The sequence below is a fragment of the Myotis nattereri genome (genome assembly GCF_964212035.1).
Source record: "Myotis nattereri genome assembly, chromosome: 1".
Taxonomy (NCBI): domain Eukaryota; kingdom Metazoa; phylum Chordata; class Mammalia; order Chiroptera; family Vespertilionidae; genus Myotis; species Myotis nattereri.
In genome coordinates, this window is record NC_138075.1 from 127,911,576 (window position 1) to 127,932,811 (window position 21,236).

The 21,236-nt window shown below is 40.3% G+C and overlaps 1 protein-coding gene and 1 pseudogene across 2 annotated transcripts in view; both read left to right on the plus strand.

Moving 5' to 3' along the window:
* The window catches only part of LOC308529249 (transmembrane emp24 domain-containing protein 10-like), a 71,104-nt pseudogene extending 63,757 nt beyond the window's left edge, over window positions 1-7,347 (plus strand). The window contains exons 2-3 of the transcript in view: window positions 6,382-6,974; window positions 7,279-7,347. The product of the transcript in view is annotated as a transmembrane emp24 domain-containing protein 10-like (transcript). The remainder of the gene's footprint in view (window positions 1-6,381; window positions 6,975-7,278) is intronic.
* The window catches only part of FAM107B (family with sequence similarity 107 member B), a gene marked incomplete at its 5' end in the record, with an annotated part of 275,235 nt that overhangs the window by 117,864 nt on the left and 136,135 nt on the right, over window positions 1-21,236 (plus strand). Inside the window, one exon of the mRNA XM_081096603.1 lies at window positions 9,696-9,756. Within this exon, the coding sequence (XP_080952729.1) occupies window positions 9,696-9,756 (61 nt within the window). The remainder of the gene's footprint in view (window positions 1-9,695; window positions 9,757-21,236) is intronic.

Sequence of the window (21,236 nt, forward strand, 5' to 3'; positions counted from 1 at the left end):
GGGAATCAGTATATATTTACTAGACAGAATGAGTGAATGCCAGGCAGCAAAATCAACAGATGGCTACTACAGTTGGATTATTGTCATTTTATTATAGCTTCGCTGGGAAAAAGCCAATAAGAACAAATTCAGCAAATCACAGACTTGCACAGAAGAGAAGAAACACAAGAATCTAAGGCGTTCAGCCTCTTTTCACTAACTACAACATAGTTTATGCTATCGAAGACAGATGCTTACTTATCAGCCAAAAGTATTCCAAATATCCTTCCATCTGCAGATCATTCCAGGGCTTTGCAATTTTTACTAGTTTATGGGAAAATTGGGGGAAGGGCAATTTAAAATGAAGTAATAAATATGTTTGGAGGAAAGCTAAAGGCCTAAGTTATTTCACCATTCTGGAATTCAGAGCAATAAAAAAGTAAACAGTCTTATTGGCTCAAAGGAGAATCCTTTCATGTATGAAACAACTTCATTTGGGCTATTTTGGCATCTCAAGAGACTTTCTCTGTGGGTGTATTATAAAATAGCTCCTCATGTTTTTATTATATACGGTCTTGTTGGGCCTTGTGAAACAAGGAATTATTTGCTATATTTAGTTGCTGTGTGGTGGGACTTTAAAAATCATTTATTTGTCTTTTGGTATAGTAATAATTTGCATCCTTTTCACAAATGTAATTTTGAAATAAGTTTTTATTAAAATTTATTATAACATATAACTTTGAGATAATTGAACTGAAGGCTTCTTTACCCAAATTGCCATGACAGTGCTACTTCATGGATTCTAAAAGCAGGACAAATTTTTGGAACTGGTCCCTGATGCTGAACATTTGAAGATGATCTTTGATCTCTAGAAATATTTGTTCCAAAACAGTTGAAATCAATTCCCTTATGAGTTGATGGTAATTTAAGTAAAATAACCTTTATGAATTGAAAATGACTTTTTCTTTTCAAATCTTACCAATCATGAGAGGCTAGTGGATTCTCATCACCAACAATGAGATATTGCCAAGGAACTGAACATTTAGAACAAATTATGGAGTGCTCCTCTGATGGATAGTATCAATATTTGAGTTCCATTGCTCCACTCTGGTTACAGAGTAGCTTCAGGTATCATTAATGGGACTCATACCCATATGGTTTATTATGGCCCAGAGTATCTCTGATCAGACTAACTTCATAGGTGGAACAAAGTATGCACAGAAAGTGTGCCTGCCTGCGATAGAAGCTGAGTAGGTGATTACTTGCAGTATGTAATTCAAAGGATTTTGGAAGGGATCGTGCCTAAAGATTAAGGACCCACAGAAATAGCCCCATAACAGGCACTCAACAAATATTTAATCAAGGAAAAAATAAATGAAGGAACCAGCATAAAGCCATCTTGTAGATAAAATTTAAAAAGCATCGTGTAAACATTCCTCTTAATTTACCTCCCTTACTCCTAGCTGTGCCTATTCATATATTAACCCTATAGCAGTGACAATTGTTATTAAAGAATATCATACTAGGAGAGAACCAAGATGGCAGCATAGGTAAACCCCTGTACTTGCTGCCTCCCACAACCACATCAAAATTACAACTAAAATACATAACAACTATCATCCAGAACCATGGGAAAGCTGGCTGAGTGGAAGTACTACAACTAGAGAGGTAAAGAAGAAAGTGCATTGAGATTGGTAGGAGGTGCAGCGGCATGGAATGGGCTGGCACCTGGGTGTGCTGCTTTTTTAATCAGAAGGGAGATACAAGCTCCCGCTTGTTCTGAGCTCTAGTGCTGGGCGAGACTCTGGGGGGACCCAGACACATAAGGGGAGAAACTGGACTGTCTGGCATCAGGGCAGGAATGGGGGGGTGGCTTCCAGATGAAGATTCTTACAATGGTCATTGTTCCTGTGCTGGGACCTCTCTGATGCAGGGCTGACTGGCAGCCATTGCTGTTTGCTCTGCCCTGGAGATTCCCTGAGACCCTGCCCTACCCAATTTACAACCCCACCCAAGCTGTGCACAGTAGCTTTTGCATATGAATGGCCTGTCCTTTCTTAGCCTAAAACCTGTCAAACAAGCTGCAGCTGGGTCAGGGAGCCCCAAAGATATCAAAAGAAGGACCAATGTTGAACATAGATGCTAAAATCCTCAACAAAATTCTCGCAATTGGATTCAGCAATACATTAGAAAGGTCATACACCATGACCAAGTGGGATTTATGACAGGGATGCAAGGATGGTACAATACCCCCAAATCAATAAATGTTATATGTCACATAAACAAACTGAAAGACAAAAATCACATAATCATATCAATTGATGCAGAAAAAGCATTTGACAAAATCCAACACCCTTTCTTGATAAAAGCTCTCATCAAAGTGGGAATAGAGGGATCATACCTCAACATAATAAAAGGCCTATATGACAAACCTACAGCCAACATCATACTCAATCGGCAAAAACTAAACCCATTTACACTAAGAACAGGAACAAGACAAGGATGCCCACTCTCACCACTCCTGTTCGACATAGTTCTGGTAGTACTAGCCATAGTGATCAGGTAAGAAGAAAAAATAAAAGAATCCAAATTGGAAGAGAAGTAAAACTGTCCTTATTTGTAGATGACATGATACTGTACATAGAGAACCCCAAAGACTCCATCAAAAAACTGCTAGACCTAATGAATGAATTTGGTAATGTAGCAGGATACAAAATTAATACCCAGAAATCTATGGCCTTTTTATACACCAATAATGAACTCCAGAAAGAGAAATGTAAAAAACAATCCCATTTACCATTGCAACAAAAAATTAAGATACCTAGGAATAAACTTAACCAAGGACGTAAAAGACCTGTACTCAGAAAACTACAGGACATTGAAAAAAGAGATAGAGGAAGACATAAACAAATGGAAGAACATACCATGTTCATGGATTGGTAGAATCAACATCATTAAATGTCCATATTACCTAAAACAATCTATAGATTCAATGCAATACCTATTAAAATACCAACGGCATATTTCAAAGATCTAGAACAAACTCTCCAAAAATTCATCTGGAATAAAAAAAGACCCTGAATAGCCACAGGTGTCCTGAGAAAGAAGAACAAAGTTGGAGGGATCACAATACCAGACATCAAACTATATTACCAAGCCACAGTTCTCAAAACTGCCTGGTACTGGCACAAGAACAGACATATAAACCAATGGAACAGAATAGAGGACCCAGAAATTGACCCAAGCCATTATACTTAATTAATATTTGACAAAGGAGGAAAGAGCATACAATGGAGCCAAAACAGCCTCTTTAATAAATGGTGCTGGGAAATTTGGTCAGATACATGCAAAAGTAATGAAACTAGATCACCAACTTACACCATACACAAAACAAACTCAAAATGGCTAAAGGACTTGAACGTAAGGCAGGAAACCATAAAAATCCTACAAGACTCCATAGGCAGCAAAATTGCAGACATATGTGGTAGCAATATCTTTATAGACACAGATCCTAGGGCAAGAGAGACTAAGGAGAAAATAAACAAATGCGACTACATCAAAATAAAAATCTTCTGTACAGCAAGAGAAACCATCAACAAAACAACAAGAAAGCCCACTGCATGGGAGAACATATTTGCCAATGTTATCTCTGATAAGGGTTTAGTGTCCAACATCTACAAGGAATTCATACAACTCAACAAAAGGAAGATAAGCAATCAAATAAAAAATATGGGCAAAGGACCTAAATAGACACTTTTCGAAAGAGGACATTCAGAAAGCCAAGAGACACATGAAAACATGCTCAAAGTCACTAATCATCCGAGAAATGCAAATCAAAACAACAATGAGGTACCACCTCACACCTGTCAGAATGGCTATCATCAACAAATCAACAAATGACAAGTGCTGGAGAGGATGAGGAGAAAAAGGAACCCTTTTTCACTGCTGGTGGGAATGCAGACTGGTGCAGCCATTGTGGAAAACAGTATGGCGTTTCCTCAAAAATTTAAAAATGGAACTGCCATTTGACTCAGTAATACCACTTCTAGGAATATATCCCAAGAAAACTGAGACCAATCAGAAAGGATATATGCATCCCTATGTTCATAGCAGCACAATTTTCAATAGCTAAGATTTGGAAACAGCTAAATGCCCATCAACAGATGAGTGGATTAGAAAGCTATTGAAATCTACACAGTGGGATACTACGCTGCTATAAAAAAGGAATTCTTACCATTTGCAATAGCATGGATGGAACTGGAGAACATTATGCTAAGTGAAATAAGCCAGGCAGTAAAAGAAAAATACCTCATAAACTCACTCATTTATGGATAATAAAGAACATTATAACCTGATGAACAAAAAGATAGATATAGAGGCAGAGAAACATTGAACAGACTGTCAAATTATAGTGGGAAGGCTGGGGAGTGTTGGGGGTGGGTGTAATAGATCAACCGAAGGACTTGTATGCATGCATATAAACATAACCCATGGACACAAGACATGGGGCGGGGGAGGTGAGGGCATGTGATGGGGGGTTAGGGAGGCCGGGGGAAAGTCAATGGGGGAAAAAAGGAGACATATGTACTACTATTTGTAATACTTTAAACAATTAAAAAAATAAAAATAAAAGAAGGCCCAAGGCTGGCACCAGCACCAGCCTGCCTTGCTTCACAGCTGGGCCTTGTCTGGGCATTTCAAAACCTGATACAAAGAAGAAGAATCTGCAGATGTCTCTGTAGCTTCCGCTGGGTGGCAGCAGGCAGTGGCTGACTTTGCACCTCCTTGGAGATCCAAGAGCCAGTGTACCCAGTGGTCAGTGCAAGACCATACCAGATTACAACTCTTCACATCTATAAGTGACACACTCAAGGGGCAGAATCAGTGAGCACCAAAGCCCCACTGAAGCAAGTCCTGCCCCATAAGGGTGTCTCCTGCACAGCAGCTCTTCCATTGTAGACACAGCTGGTCCTCACAGCCAGTTGGCCTGGAGGTCAATTCCTCCCAGTGATACCAGCAGCAATCAAGGCTCAATTACAACAACACTGTGCACACAGCCCACAAAGGGGTACACCAAGGGTGTCCACCTCAGGTCATTGGGGAAGCTGAGCCACTGGGCCCTATAGGACACTTACTACACAATGCAACTCTATCAACTCAAGGAGACTTAGCAGCTACCAATACATAGAAACAAACACAGGGAAGCAGCCAAAATGCAGAGACAAAGAAACATCACAAATGAAGAAATGGAAGAAAGAAAACTACTGGATATAGAGTTCAAAACCACAGTTATAAGGTTACTCAAGAATCTTCTGGAAACCTCTGAGGAACTTAGTGAGACCTTCAGGGATCTTAGTGAGAATGCAAAAAAAGAAAAAGAAAAAAAAAAAGGAAAAGGACCAGTCAGAAATTAAGCATACACTGACTGAAATAATAATATACAGAGATTCAACAGTAAAGTATCCCAAGAATCAAGTCAATGATTTGAAATATGAGGAAGCAAAAAACACCCAACCGGATGAGCAAAAAGAAAAAAGAATCCAAAAATATGAAGATAGTGTAAGGAGCCTCTGGGACAACTTCAAGCGTACCAACATCCAAATTACGGGGGTGCCAGAAGAAGAGAGAGCACGATATTGAAAACCTATTTGAAGAAATAATGACAGAAAACTTCCCCTACCTGGTGAATGAAATAGGTTTACTGGTACAAGTCCAGGAAGCACAGAGAACCCCATACAAGAGGAATCCAAAGAGGACCACACCAAGACACATCATAATTAAAATGCCAAGGGCAAAAGACAAAGAGAGAATCTTAAAAGCAGCAAAGGAGTATCCATATGACTGTCAGCTGATTTCTCAACAGAAACTATGCAGGCCAGAAGGGAGTGGCAAGAAATATTCAAAGTGATGAATAGCAAACCAGTATTATATGAAATGCTGAAGGGTATTCTTCAAGAAGAGGAAGAAGAAAATGTTAAAGATAAAAAATTATGAACAACAAAGTGACAACAAATACATATCTATCAACAAGTGAATCTAAAAATCAAATGAATAAAAAATCTGATGAACAGAATAAACTGGTGAATGTAATAGAATCAGGAGCATAGAAATGGAGTGGACTGACAATTCTTGGGGGTAAGGGTGGTGTGGGGGGTGCAGGAAGAGATTGGACAAAAATCTTATACGCATGTATGCAGTACCTATGGACGCAAACAGTGGGGTGGTGAGGGCCTGAGGTGGGGTGGGAACCGGGTGGAGGGGAGCTATGGGGGGAAAAAGAGGGACATCTGTAATAAACTGAACAATAAAGATTTAAAAAAGAAAAATAAAGACTATCATACTAGAATTCAGAGAATATGTTTACCCATCTTCCTAGAGATAAAAATAATTGTATAGCACTAGTCTGGTTTGTCTGGCCCACAGGCCCAGTGTGGCCCTTGTAAATTAGTGTTACTGCTTTTATTTCTGCTCGGCCCCATCCATCTCCTTCCATATGCCCATTAACTTCCGCAAGTGCCTCCACAAGGAGATCCACAAGGACCTGCTGGTGACCAGCGCATAAGAGATCACCGACAAGTGTGGGGGTGCTGGCAGCCTGTGCACCCACCTCAAGATTAGAGATTCTGCCAGCCATATTCTTTACTCCAAGGAGGATGCAACCAAGGGGAAATTTGCCATTTTCACTGAAGATTATAACATGTTCAAAGTGTGTTTTAAGAGCAAGGGAACAAGGTGGATACCTGACCAATTCATGATCCTAGACATGAAGCATGGTGTGGAGGTGAAAAAATTATGAAATGATCACAAAAGTTGAGAAGTTCAAACCTTTAGAGGTGGAGATAGGAAACCTAGAAGACCTTTCAGAATCTATCGTTAATGATTTTGCCTACATGAAGGAGTGAGAGGAGGACGTGCGTGTTACCAGAGTGTCAACAAATACTTGGGTCCTGCACTTCAGCATCTTTCAAAGCCTCATTGGACTAGCCACTTGGCAGGTCTTCTGCCTTGAGCACTTCTTTTTTAAAAAAATATATATTTTATTGATTTTTATAGAGAGGAAGGGAGAGGGATAGAGAGTTAGAAACATCAATGAGAGAGAAACATCGATGAGCTGCCTCCTGCATACCCCCTACTGGGGATGTGCCCCCAACCAAGGTACATGCCCTTGACTGAAACCAAACCCGGGACCGTTCAGTCCGCAGGCTGACTGAGCCAAACTGGTTAGGGCTTGAGCACTTCTTTAAGACCAAGAAATTGATTGAGTAAAAATGCCTACTCCCCTCCCACCTTGTATCTCAGCCAGCAGAATGTCACTGGGAGGTGCCTAGCCTGAGGAATTCTACCAACACCACCTTCAAGGCACATTGAAACTTTCTTGTCAGAACTTTCTCAGTGTGGGAGGACATGGGTTATCACCTAAACCCAACAAATCAATGAGGGACCTCTTTTCAACTTGATAGGATTTGGACTGGTTTTGCAACAATAGGACTATTATTAGAGTTACCTATGACAAAAAATAGGGGCTATCTAGGTAATGCCAGAGCCAATATTTGATCACAAGATTTCCTCCTGTCATCTGCTTGAAGCATGCTTTCTTTCCTTTTCCCACTTGCTCACCAGCTTGGGCTTCCATTCTAGTTCCTTTACCAGGATTTGTATGACCACGTGGAACTTGTTTCATTCTCATTGTCCTCTTTAGATTTTCATGTGAAAATACCCTTATCTTTATCTTAACACTTAACTGAAATGTTTAGGTAGCTTCTGGTGGTATCCTTTCATAATTTTACTAGAGGCCCGATGCAGGAAGATTTGTGTAAGAATAGGCCTTCCTTATCCTGGCTGCTGGCACTGGTTTCCTTCCTGCACCCGGGACCCGGGCCTTCGCTCCAGGCTGGAGCTGCCTTCTGCCTTTGCTCCAGCCATGCCACCCTCCTACAGCCCCCTCCACCCCCCACCTCCCCATCATAGCAAACGTCCCGCCCAGCCCCGGCCGCTCTGTGCCTGTGCGCGTGTGTGCTGCCCAGAGGGCTGGAGTGGCCAGGGCGGGGCAGAACACCTGCGTCATCGCCCAGAGGCCCAGAGTGTCCTGGCTCGGCCACCACCATCTTTGTCATGCCAATTTGCATATTCCCTCCTTATTTGCTGTGGGTGCCACCATCTTTGTCACGAAGTGATGGTCAATTTACATATTTCATCTTTATTAAATAGGTTGTCTTTATTTTTTTAAAAAATATATTTTATTGATTTTTTTTTACAGAGAGGAAGGGAGAGGGATAGAGAATTAGAAACATCAATGAGAGAGAAACATCGATCAGCTGCCTCCTGCACACCCCCCCATTGGGGATGTTGCCCGCAATAGATAGGTTGTCTTTAAAAGGGTGATAAATGAAACATCTCATAGAAATGAGTTTTGAACTATAGATAACTCTTTTTAAAAAAATATATATATATTATTGATTTTTTACAGAGAGGAAGGGAGAGGGAGAGGGATAGAGAGTTAGAAACATCGATGAGAGAGAAACATTGCCTCCTGCATACTCCCCACTGGGGATGTGCCTGCAATCAAGGTACATGCCCTTGACCAGAATCGAACCTGGGACCCTTCAATCCGCAATCCGATGCTCTATCCACTGAGCCAAACCAGTTAGGGCTATAGATAACTCTTTAAAAGAAAATTTGATTTGAGATAATTAAAATATTTCTGCTCAATGCTTCAACTTTTTCTTCTAGTGTATTTATGTGTATTTTGTTTTATGCAATTTTATTAGATGTGTAGATTCATGTGACCACCATGACAAAATGCAGAACATTTCCATCACTCAGATCTCTATGCTACCCTTTTAAAGCCACAGCCATATTCCCTCCTTCTCCTGAGCCCCAACCTCTGGCAACCACTAATTTGTTCTGTCTTTATAATTTTATCATTTCAAAAATGTTATATAAATAGAATCATATAGTATATAAACTTTTGAGATTAACATTTTTTTCACTCAGCATAATTTCCCTCAAATCCATCCAAATTGTGGCATGTGTCAATAATTTGTTCCTTTTTATCGATCAGTAGTATTTCATGGTATGGATGAACCACAGTTTGTTTAATCATTCACCCATTGAAGGACATTGGGGTTTTCAGTTTTTGGCTGTTACTAATAAAGCTGCTGAAAATATTAAAATAAAATATTTTATTAAATATTATTTTAATTAATATTAAAATAAATATTGTGAACAGTGATAGAATTTTCAAAAGTACATGAAATCAGGTCTTTGAATAATAAAATCTAAAATATAATTATATTGTGTTGTATCATACTGGCAGAATTTCTGTCTTATGGAGAAACCCATCACCACCATGTCTAAGTAACTGAAGGCCCCAAACGTATTAATCACAGAGGTCTCTAGGTTGTACTACTCATGGGAAGCATTTATGGACACAACCATGTTTGTGGCACCCTGCAGTTTGTAACCTACTGCCCCCATAGTTATTCTACTCAACATTTATTGTTGCATTTGTTGCTTCTCCAAAGTCTCAGTTTTTAAATGGGCTTGGTCTAATTATTTTCAGATCTTGATCTCATATTAATTAGTAGATCTGCAAAAGTTTGCTCTAAATGAATGCATTTCTCTCTCTCTCTCTCTCTCTCTCTCTCTCTCTCTCTCTCTCTCTCTCTCTCTTTCTCTCTCTCTCTCTCCCTCTCTCTCTCTCAACTGGAACTCAGGAAGAAGAGGAATCCCAAGAAGAACCTAGATGCCTTCAGTTGGAACAGAAGATGACATCAGGTAGAGTACATTCCATGTGACACATTCTTTCCTGGGTTGCTTTTGCTGACAGCAGGGCACACAGCTTCCAGATTGCAATGGAAAATCTGTATGTTCTGAGTGATTGGAAACATGACTAGAAATGTCACTTGTGATGAATTCCAGGCACGATATCTGGACAATCTGGTCATGATGCTGAAAATAGCTTCTCTCCTTCCTTCTCTTATTGATTACAGTTGTTTTTTTAAATCCTCACCCTAGAATATTTTTCCATTGGTTTTTTTTTGAGAGAGTAGAAGAGAGAGAGAGAAGGGGAGAGAGAGAAAAAGAAACATTGATGTGAGAGAGACACATCCATTGGTTGCCTCCCACTTGCACCCTGACCACAGCCAGAGATTGAACCTGTAACTGAGGTACGTGCCCTTGGCTGGGAATTGAACCCATGACTCTTCAGTCCACAGGCTGATGTTCTAACCACTGAGAAACCCAGCCAGGGCTGATTATAGTTTTTGATAAATAAATACTTGCAATGAAGTACATAATAATTATGATGAAAAAAATTCAAGTTCAGTAATACTAACATAAGTAGTTACTCACTGAAAAGTTTATGCTTATCTTGAAAAATGTTATTTAGATGCATTTGCTGTTGTTTTTTTTATGTTAGTGTATAGTTAAATATGCAAATTTGCTAAAGATATTTACCCCATAATGGGACTTTCTATGAGATAATGTGGAAAGAGACAAATGATGGTTTCTAACTATGAACAGTACTGATACTGGGATGTAATTGTCATAAAAATACATTAGTTGAGTGGAACTAATAAGAATGAAAACTAAATCTTAATACTCTCAGCTTCTATTTTCCAGTGGCTTTTTGTTTGTTTTATATAATTAGAGGTTAGAAGTGGACTCCAGATGTGTTTGCTGCTGGCAGAGGCTCATGTTCTTGTAATTTAATGGAAATCAGGGAGCACAATTAAGAAAATGGAAATGGTAATGAAAAGAATATGTAGAGTGAAGGAGGAAAGATGGTACCCTGCTCTGATAGAGATGGAAGAGAGAGAATTAGCAATTAACCAGCTCAACCAACTCCCTTTACTCTCAGGGTCTACCCCCACCAATAACAAAAATTGCCTCTTTCTAGGACATTCTCCCCTTGCAGGTCCTTGCATGGCTGGCTGACTCCTTCTCATCAACCAGGTCTCAGTTGAAAGGTCTGGTGCTGCAGGCCACTGTCTCATTCCTCCCAAGCACTCTCCATCCCATTGCCCATTTTTATTTTGTTCATAGCACCCATTATGACCCAAAATAATCTTTCTGTTGATTGGTTTACCATCTTAATGTCCCCTAGAGAGTAAGATCTTAGCTACTTTAATGTTATTTCTAGCACAGTGGGCAGTGCCTGCCACACAGTAATCAGTCAGAAAATTCTTACTGAGGCCTCATGTCCCCTATGTGAGAGGCATTCTTTTTCTCTCTGTAACTGAGATGTGGGTGGGCTGGGTTTGATGCGAGCCAAATCCATTCCTATTTTGGATTTCTGGGGTATAAAGAAAATAAGACATGATGCTTGCCCTCTAGAAAACAAATCATGTCTAAGAGACAGATGCAGTTAGAACATGAAAAATAATGTAAAAAGGTTAAAACAATTGAAGCGCTACTGGGAGCACTGAGGAAGGGGCAACTAAATTTGCGTTGGGGAAGTAGAATCTAAGACGTCTCCTGGGCTAGATGATTCTTGTACTGAATATGGGAGTTGAAAGGAGGTATTGAAAACAGAGTTGGAGTTTGTTATACCCATGAAAATATCCTGAGTGCCACTTTTGATTTTTATTTCCCCAGCTAGAGAAGAAGGCTGGAATGATGGCCATTGCTGACTCAATACGAATTTGGCCAACCAAAAAACTTTGTTTCTCAGCTGCTGTTATAAGCAATATTCTTTGCTCTCTTGGCATCGTGTTCACTATATTTTGAGAACATTTGTTCACATCCAAAGCCTTGATTACCCTGTATGTCGTGTAAGCACCACTACTCATCAAGGCCTTTCTAAGACCAGTTGACTCCTATGAGTTCTGCTGTGACATCTCAGGATGAGAAATCAGATATTCCATTTTCAAATGTCCACTAGAGTTCCTAGATCATTAGGGCCTTGGTGTATTTTACCAGAAGTCTAATGTAGTGTTAAAAATTTCCCTCACCAAATACATTTAGAATCAGAGATCTCCATGAAACATCATTCCACAGAACAGGAGGGACACATTTAGTTAGAAATCTATAATCTCAGGTTTTTTGTTACCAGATAATATGGTTTCAGATTTTTGGATTGTAAATAAATGAATAATTTCTCTGTTTCTTTAATCAACAACACTACCTAATAACCCTATTCTCTAAGTGCCCCCATGATTCTCCCACCTTGGTCACCAGTGAAACGTCTCCTTAGAGTCTAAGGCAAGTTCACTGGTTTCACAGGCAAAGAAAATCTAGGCCCCTCAAAAGAAAGACTTCAAGCAGAAAATGCAAAGTTTCTCACTATTTCTAAAAATAGAAAATAATGTTTGAGGGCCACTGACTTTGGGGCTTGCTGTAGAGTTTGTCTTCTTTATTCAGGATTTACTCCAAATGTGTATTTTTATACTGTGGCTTTAGTGTTTGCATCTTAGTTTTAGTCCATTCAATTCAAATCTACTGTTCTTAGCCATTATTTGAAATCCTATTAGGTATAAATTGTGTCTGCTAGACTAAACTATGTTTACTGAAATATGTTAACTAAAATATGTTTACTGAATGTCTACTGTATGCTAGATACTGTGCTAGGAAGTATGCTATATTTAGGGTGGAAAATAGAACAGACATGACTCCATGCTTCGTGGAGCTTGTGGGAAAAGGATAAATGCAGCCGTTACACATATGAAAAGAAAATGTAAATTATAGAGAAATTGTAGCCTTTAAACAAATAAAGCATAAGTTACAGATAAGGCAGAGTTCTGCAGAAGTCTTGTCTTCACAGAGCTTATTGTTAAATACAGCCTATAAAACATGGACACAGGAAGCTAAGGCAAAAGGTAGGGTACAGTACGGGCTAAAACAGAGACATGAGGAGGAGGGATGGGAGTGCTGAAAAGGTGGGAGAAATTCCATTTGGAGGATCCAGGAAGTTATCCAAGAGATTGTGGCATATGAGCCTACTCTTAAAGGATAGATATGAAATCCGTTTGTGAAGAGAAACACATTAGCCAAGGCATTTATAAAATGAAAACCACATTTAATCCAAAGTGATATCTATTTGGAGTTCAGCCCATTTTTTGGTTGGTGATTTAATTCTTAGGCATCTGTCACTTTTCCTGAGGTCTGTAATTTACACTTGCAGGGCCCACTCAGTGGGTAATGGCAGGTTGATTAGGAGTGTTTAAACTTTGCCACCCCCATTACCCATTTCTTGCTCTCTAATAATTCAGTGTCTGTATACATTTGAGTTTTTTGGGTTTTTTTGTAAGTGGCCTGCCTGTAATAGACAGAAGCCTAATGCCTACTTAGGATCAGATGGCATTTGTTCCTGACTTCATGGACATATTAACTGAGTGGATAGGGTAGCCCACTTATCATAACTCCTTTTTAATGTGATACCGCGTGGGTCAGCTGGTGCTCCATTTCAGCAAGACCAGTGTGGAGCAGCTTCATCAGATGCCTGCAGCCTGCCCCCTCCGTGCTCTGCCCCTCCTCAGTGGGATTCCTTCCTCACTACCTTAGGTCCCAAGTCTCTTTACCATCAGAAAGACATGCAGTCAGTTCCTATTAATTAACAACACTGTGTTGCTTCTTCTTCAGCCTATTGGCATTGAAAGTTGTACATCCACCAATGGAATGAAAAACTTGGTGGCTGCTAGGAGTTTGAAACATCAGCAAGCAGGTAAAGAAGGGGAGGGGCACTCCTGGCTACAGTCACAATGCATGATTAGCCACTTTCTTGACCTGAGCCTAGGAAGGCCTTGAATCATGGGGCCACTTACTGAAGGTCCCATAAGACTGCTTGTTCCTTAGAAGCTGTGTCTGTTTACAAGTGATGTTATATCCTTTATTGTCAGGTGCTATTTTAAAGATGCAGTACATCTGATATAGCATTCAATGTAAAAATAAAGAAAAAACTGAACCTGGGCTATGCATAAGGTAAGGTAAGGATGAGGTAATGCATCCATGAAAAATGATGATATAAGTGAAGGTATCATGGAGGAAAAATATCTGTACTTTAGAGTGCCTTTGATGTGACTGTGACATTGTATAATAGAGAAAAAGCAATAGTAACAAGGGAGAGATTATAATTCCAAACAGAGAGAACGGGACATCAGTGAGAAGGCACCGTTTGCAGCCTGATAGTGTAACCCTCTGAAAGTAAGGCGGGTATTAGTAGCTAAGGACAGGGGAAGAAACTAGTTTACACTTGGGTTTGTGCCTCATTTCTCAGCAACTGCTATATCAAAGACTCGTTGGTCTTCAAGGTTCTCATCCCCACCTCCCCTCAGGTCTTTCTTTCCATGGATAGTCAGTCTTTCTTTCCTTTTTGCCTTTCCATGGAATGTGTTCCTTTTTCAGACCCCTCTATGGTTGCTCTGACTTTTTATTTTAGAGAAGAAGTTTTATGATGAGTCTTCATTTTATTTCTTTCTACTCCACTGAAAGGCCCTTGGAACAAGCACACATACATACAATAGCTTATGGAAGGCATCACTATTGAGTGAGATTAATATTGAACATTACTTTTTCAGTACAAACACTGAGGTTTATAGCTGACATAAAGAAAATACAGATCTTACCCATATATTAGCCAAGATGAATAGACATGATGTAGTACCAGTTTCCTAGAGAGAGATAGAGATTGAAAATCCATCTTAATTTGTTCACTTATACCCCTGTGAAGAGGAAGACCAATGAATGGGCCAGTTATGCTTTCTGGAGAAAATTCTTTTAAAAAATTAATTGCATCCTTGCTGGTGGCTATGGTTGGTTTGTTTGTTTTCAAGTAAAAGGTTTTTTTTAAATGTTGGCTTGATCTTGCCATTTTTCTTGCCCATGCATTGCTTTAGAAGCAGGCCAAGTAATTTTGAATGCTGAAACAACTTTTAATGTGTTGAACATTCAAGAAGACTTTGCAGAATCCTTACTATCTTTTGGGTTGCACTCAACTTGTGCTGTCAAGACCCCAAGATTGCAACACTTTGATCAAAAGAGGAGAGAATCCTATAAGTTGAAGCCATTTTATGACAGTGAAGAAGTTTCATCAGATCATGCCCTTTTGGCTAAAGGTCACCTAGCATTGATCAGGGCCCAGCACACTTTCAGGGTTGGATGTTTGTGTCATCTGATTTTAGTCGTTTTCATTTCCTGTGGTTTGTAGCTTTCTCAAGTGTGAAGTAATGAACCTCAGACGGTTAAATTCTTCAACTGAAAATAAATGCAATGAGGAAAAAAATACATGTATTTCTGTAACCTTTATGGGGAAGTAAGACCAGGGTTCCAATGAACAGCTTCTTTTTACTGTGTGTGAGGCCAGCCCTCTGAACTACGAGTTCAGACTTTCTGGCTCAGAGTCTTGGGAGATGAATTTCTCTGATAGTTCAGACAAAAGAAGTGCCTGCTTTTACTTTAAAGTCCTAGAAAAGTCAAAATGAGGTTTCTGCCCCCAAACAACTATATTTCAGTTGTACCCCACTTTAATTGTGCAAAAAAAAAAAAGTTGTCTTTTTTAGCAATTTTTCTGAGGCTCTGGCCAAAGAATGAATAGAAAACTGTTCAGGTAGGAAAGAGAAACAGAAGGGTAGTGTACTGTTTTTCTTAAATTGCTTTTTTTCCATTCTCTTAACCTTTTGGAACAGACAGTGTGAGTGTTCTGGGAGGTCTTCTACTAGAGACAGCATTACTGGGGTTGTAGATGACTAAATTTCTGTGTGAGATGTTTGGTCTGTATGGCTCACATCCCCACCTGCTGCTGGGTCTTTGCTCTCAGCCTTTCCTGACCACTTTGAGCGGAACTGCAACCTTGCCTTCATCTCTTACCTCCTTGCTCCGCCTGGCTTGTCTGAAAACAAATTGCTAGGCTCTGACACACCATCTCCTTGACTTGTTCTTTGTGTGTCTTCCCCTGTAGACATGTAAGCTCCACGAAGGCAGGAATGTTTGAGCCTTTTATGTGTTGCTGCATACAGAATGAATGCCTAAAACAGCCTGACATGGTGGGTGCTCAATAAATGTTTGTTAGATGAATGCTTGCACTTTTAAACTTTTGCTAAAGCAATTAGATCAATCAGAAACTGAACACTGAGTATCTTATATTTGTTCCCCACTCCCCCAGCTCATAGCACAATGCCTGAAAAATGAAAAAACTCAAAATAAATGGTTGTTTCAATAAAGTATGCATGCATGCATGACTGATTGAGTCTGGGTTACAACATAACTTTTGATATAAAAACTGTTGTTTGGTTGAGGATTTAATAAATAGGAAGTGAAGCAGGCTAATCCATAGGGTAGTCAAAGATGCGGTAGACATAGTCTTGTCCTCAAAGCACTAAATGGATTTCCTTTATCTTGAGTTTTTTCTTTTTTCCATTCATTTACCACTAGAACAGACAGTTTGAGGTTTTCCTGGGAGGCCTTTTATTAGAGAAATGCTAGTGGGGTTGTAGATGACTTTTAGTAAAGTTCTGATCCCTAAATCTTTTATGAGACTTAGCTATTATAATTTTATTTTAGTTGAAGGAACCCCACTATTTTCTCTCTACTTCAAATGATACTGATTGGAGGTTTACTATCATATGCATTCTTCCCAAAGAAGGAAGGCAGCAACATACTTGATTCATGAGGTTAACCAAAGGAACACAGACCTGTGAAAGTGACATATTCTCTATTTTAAGAACTAAAACATCACTGGACAGGAGGAGATGCTGGGCTCTAACACTTTATTTATTTATTTTTTTAAATTAAATCTTTATTGTTCAGATTATTACATTTGTTCCTCTTCCCCCCCCCATAACTCCCCTTCTCCCAGTTCCCACCCCACCCTCCGCCCTCACTCCCCACCCACTGTCCTCATCCATAGGTGCACGATTTTTGTCCAGTCTCTTCCCGCATCTCCCACACCCCTTTCTCCCCCAAGAATAGTCAGTCCATTCCCTTTCTATGTCCCTGATTCTATTATAATCAACAGTTCATTCTGTTCATCAGATTATTTATTCATTTGATTCTTAGATTCACTTGTTGATAGATGCGTATTTGTTGTTCATAATTTGTATCTTTACCTTTTTCTTCTTCTTTCTCTTCTTAAAGGATACCTTTCAGCATTTCATATAATACTGGTTTGGTGGTGATGAACTCCTTTAGCTTTTCCTTATCTGTGAAGCTCTTTATCTGACCTTCAATTCTGAATGATAGCTTTGCTGGATAAAGTAATCTTGGTTGTAGGTTCTTGGCATTCATCACTTTGAATATTTCTTGCCACTCCCTTCTGGCCTGCAAAGTTTCTGTTGAGAAATCAGCTGACAGTCGTATGGGTATTCCCTTGTAGGTAACTGAGTTTCTTTCTCTTGCTGCTTTTAAGATTCTCTCCTTGTCTTTTGCTCTTGGCATTTTAATGATGATGTGTCTTGGTGTGGTCCTCTTTGGATTCCTTTTGTTTGGGGTCCTTTGCGCTTCCTGGACTTGTAAGTCTATTTCTTTCACCAGGTAAGGGAAGTTTTCTGTCATTATTTCTTCTAATAGGTTTTCAATGTCTTGGTCTCTCTCATCTTCTGGCACCCCTATAATTCTGATGTTGGTATGCTTGAAGCTGTCCCAGAGGCTCCTTAAACTATCTTCGTATTTTCGGATTCTTTTTTCATTTTGCTTTTCCGGTTGGGTGTTTTTTGCTTCTTCGCATTTCAAATCTTTGACTTGATTCTTGCGCTCCTCTGGTCTGCTGTTGGGAGTCTGTATACTATTTTTTATTTCAGTCAGTGTATGCTTAATTTCTAGTTGGTTCTTTATCACAACATCGAGGGTCTCATTAGATTTCTTGAGGATCTCACTATATTTATTGGCAGTCTCACCAGTCTTTTCGAAGGCCTTTCTAAGTTTATTGGTGGCTTCTAGACAGTTCTTGAGAGACCTTAAAAGTGTGGTTTTGAACTCTATATCCTCCATTTCTGTCAGTTGTGTCCTGTTTCTTTGTCTCCGCATTTTTTTATGCTTTCTTGGTGCACCCCCTTGTGGTCTTTGTGCGCAGTCTTGTTGTAGTTAAGCCTTGATTGTTGTAGGTAATATTGGGGGGGATTTGACCTCCAGGCCAACTGGCTGTGAGAATCAGCTGTGTCTGCAGTGGGAGAACTTCTGTCTTCTAGGGAGGTGCTAATCTAGTCTTTGCCTAAGGCTATCCTGCAAATGCCTCTGTGCAAGGCTTGGGCAGGGCGGGTCCCAGGGGATCTACAGGGCGGGTGGAGCGACCAGTTATGGCTGCTCTCAGACCCGTCCCCAGAGGCTCTGCCTCTCAGAGTCCCAGCAACTGCTGCAAACCTCGGAGAGAAAGCTGCCCTCGAGTTCTGACCAATGCCAGACAGTCCCGCTTCTCTCATTTGAGTCTGGGTCCCCAGAGACTCTCCCGGAACTGGAGCTCAGAACCTGAGACTCCCTCCGGATTGAAACAGACAACCGCGCCCTCAGCCGCCAGCCCGCTCTGTACGCACCTCCGCACCTTTGTATTTTCCACACTGCGCCTCCTCTGAGTCTCGGTATGCGTTTCTCTTTCCTTCTAGTTGTAGAATTTCCCCTCAGCCAGCCTTCCTGTGGTTCTGGGTGATGTCCGTTCTGTCTTTTAGTTGTATTATTGAAGTGGTTGTGCGAGGCAGCAATCTCCAGTGTTTACCTATGCTGCCATCTTGGTTTCTCCCCAACACTTTAACTTATATGTATACAGAAAATGTTTTTAGAAATTAGTTGAAGATTCTGAAGTATCAGCACAAGTAGAAAAAAGTCTTTCTTTTGGGAGGCCTAGATTTTCTTCACCTGTGAAATCAGTGGACTTGCTTTAGAATCTAAGGAGATGGTTCACTCATGACTAAAGTGGGAAAATGTGTGGGGTGAGGGTGTTGTCTGCCTTAGGCAGGAGAAGGAGCAAGGCCATGCTTCTGGACTGAGGTGAAGGGAGACTTCCTGGCCTGCCCATTAAAATGCATCAGTCTGCTCCCAGCTCACTGCCATTTTGCACTGAGAAGGTGTCAGGCTAATGAAATCTGCTTTTCACATTCTCAGTGCTTTCATAGGCAAACTCTATTAAGTGATATTACCACCCATGGTTCTGAACCACAGCATCCACCCTCCCCAGAGTCACCAGAAATCAGTCTCTGCTTTTTCTCCTCTCTTCTTGGGTGGAGAGCTAATCATGTCCATATTTTTTTTAAAATTCAACAGACCACTTATTTTTCATAAATAGGAAGACATGAATACAAATAAAAATGAGAGTTTGGATTAGTCCTCTTTGTTCAAGTACACTTGATGCCTGGTTGATCAACTGGATATCTGTGCCTTGAAGAGGAGTTGAAATGTACCCACACAGCAAATGTTTAGTTTTGATATTGTGCCCACACCCCAATGGGACACCTCAGTAGTTTTATCACATACTATTCTCTATCTAATTCTATGTCCTCTTAACATGGTGGAAATGGAGGAATGAAACATTCTAGAAGTGTATCTAGGTCATAAAGTGAATCAGTTACCAGGAATGAAATTTTCAGTGTGGTAATATTTGGAGCAGAATTACCTTATTTCTATGCTATTTCATTTTATTTTCTTGTTTGTTTAAAATTTGTCATTGGGCCTTTGTAAGAATCCTTTAGGGGAGAAAGAATTGGGAAGGTGACATTAATATAGAAAGCAGCAGTGATTGAAGTAGCACATCTATGAAATGACTCAAACTGTAAAGCGATGGTCTTTAAATGTTTCCATCCTGGAGGCATCTCTCTACCCACTTCTCACTTCTCACTTCCTTTCTCCCAATGTGAATAAAAAGGTGGAACTTGTGTTGTATGCTATGCACTCAGGTGCCCAACAGCTCTGTTCTTACAGTGTACCTTTCCTCTCATTTGCAGGATATGGAAAGTGGAAATTGCTGTCTAGAAATTTCAGATGACTATTGTCACAGGTGCTTTTAGGGGAAAGAATGTGAAGTTTTTAAATCTCAAAGATTGTTGTTGTTGCTATTTATCCATGTTTTCCTGCAAGTATTTAAATGAAGTGTCATTTTTAGTCCCAGTGGTTTCTGAAGTCAGCTTCTTCATTTCTCTGCACTCTCCACACTGAAGTTCAACTTGGCTTCCTGGCAACCATACCTTACTATACACTTAGAGCAGCGGTTCTCAACCTGTGGGTCGAGACACCTTTGGGAGTCAAATGACCCTTTCACAGGGGTCGCCTAAGACCATCAGAAAACACATATATAATTACATATTGTTTTTGTGATTAATCGTTATGCTTTAATTATGTTCAATTTGTAACAATGCAAATACATCCTGCATATCAGATATTTACATTATGATTCATAACAGTAGCAAAATTATAGTTATGAAGTAGCAACGAAAATAATTTTATGGTTGAGGGTCACCACAACATGAGGAACTGTATTAACGGGTCATGGCATTAGGAAGGTTCAGAATCACTGACTTAGAGGCTCCTGAGGGATCAGCCACTGCTCCAGAATTTGCACATAGGAGGGCACGGGCTTAAGCAATATGGTTGAAATGACAGTAAGGGACTCGTCCTAAAGTTATTTTCCAACCTTTCAACACTTCACATAATATTGAGAAAATGTCATCGTCTATTAAAGACAGGGGATGCAAGACGGATGAAGTTGGCAGGGTGCAGACAACACTCAGTGCCCCACCCTCTCACTGCACCCCTCTCCCCCCGCCTTTCACTTCAGTGCACACTGGCCCCACTTCCAACACCTGCAAGTCTGTCTAAGGCATTTTCTTCCAGAAGCTGTGGCCCTTACCAGTAGCCCTCAAGTAACCACTGATGGGACTTGGCGAATATACCCTGCTCACTGGCCTCTTAGGAAGAACAGCTGTGGAGCACAAGATGCACGGGCTCCCCAAGTTGTCCCAGCATGTTTAAGCCCCAGTCACCCACACAAGTAGCTGGATGGACAAAGCCCTGTGCCGGCTGTTCTCCTTCTTGTCTCACCACCTTTTTCCCCTCCTGGTGTTCCCTTCGCTTCCACATAAATTGCTTCTGAGGGAACCCGAACTAAGAGAGGGTCCCTTGGCACAGTCACTGCATTGAACACACCATACCATATTTAAAAGCATCCATATGCTGACAGAGATCTCAACGCTCCCCACACGCCCCGCCAAAAAAAACCCAAAGACCTTTAAATGCAAAATAGCTGCTTTGATTACCACTGCATTAACTGGTGAAAATTGTGGCAGTCTTAAGCTTCCTTAAATTCTCTGACCTTTTCTGTATGTCTTATGCGTTCTGTCCTT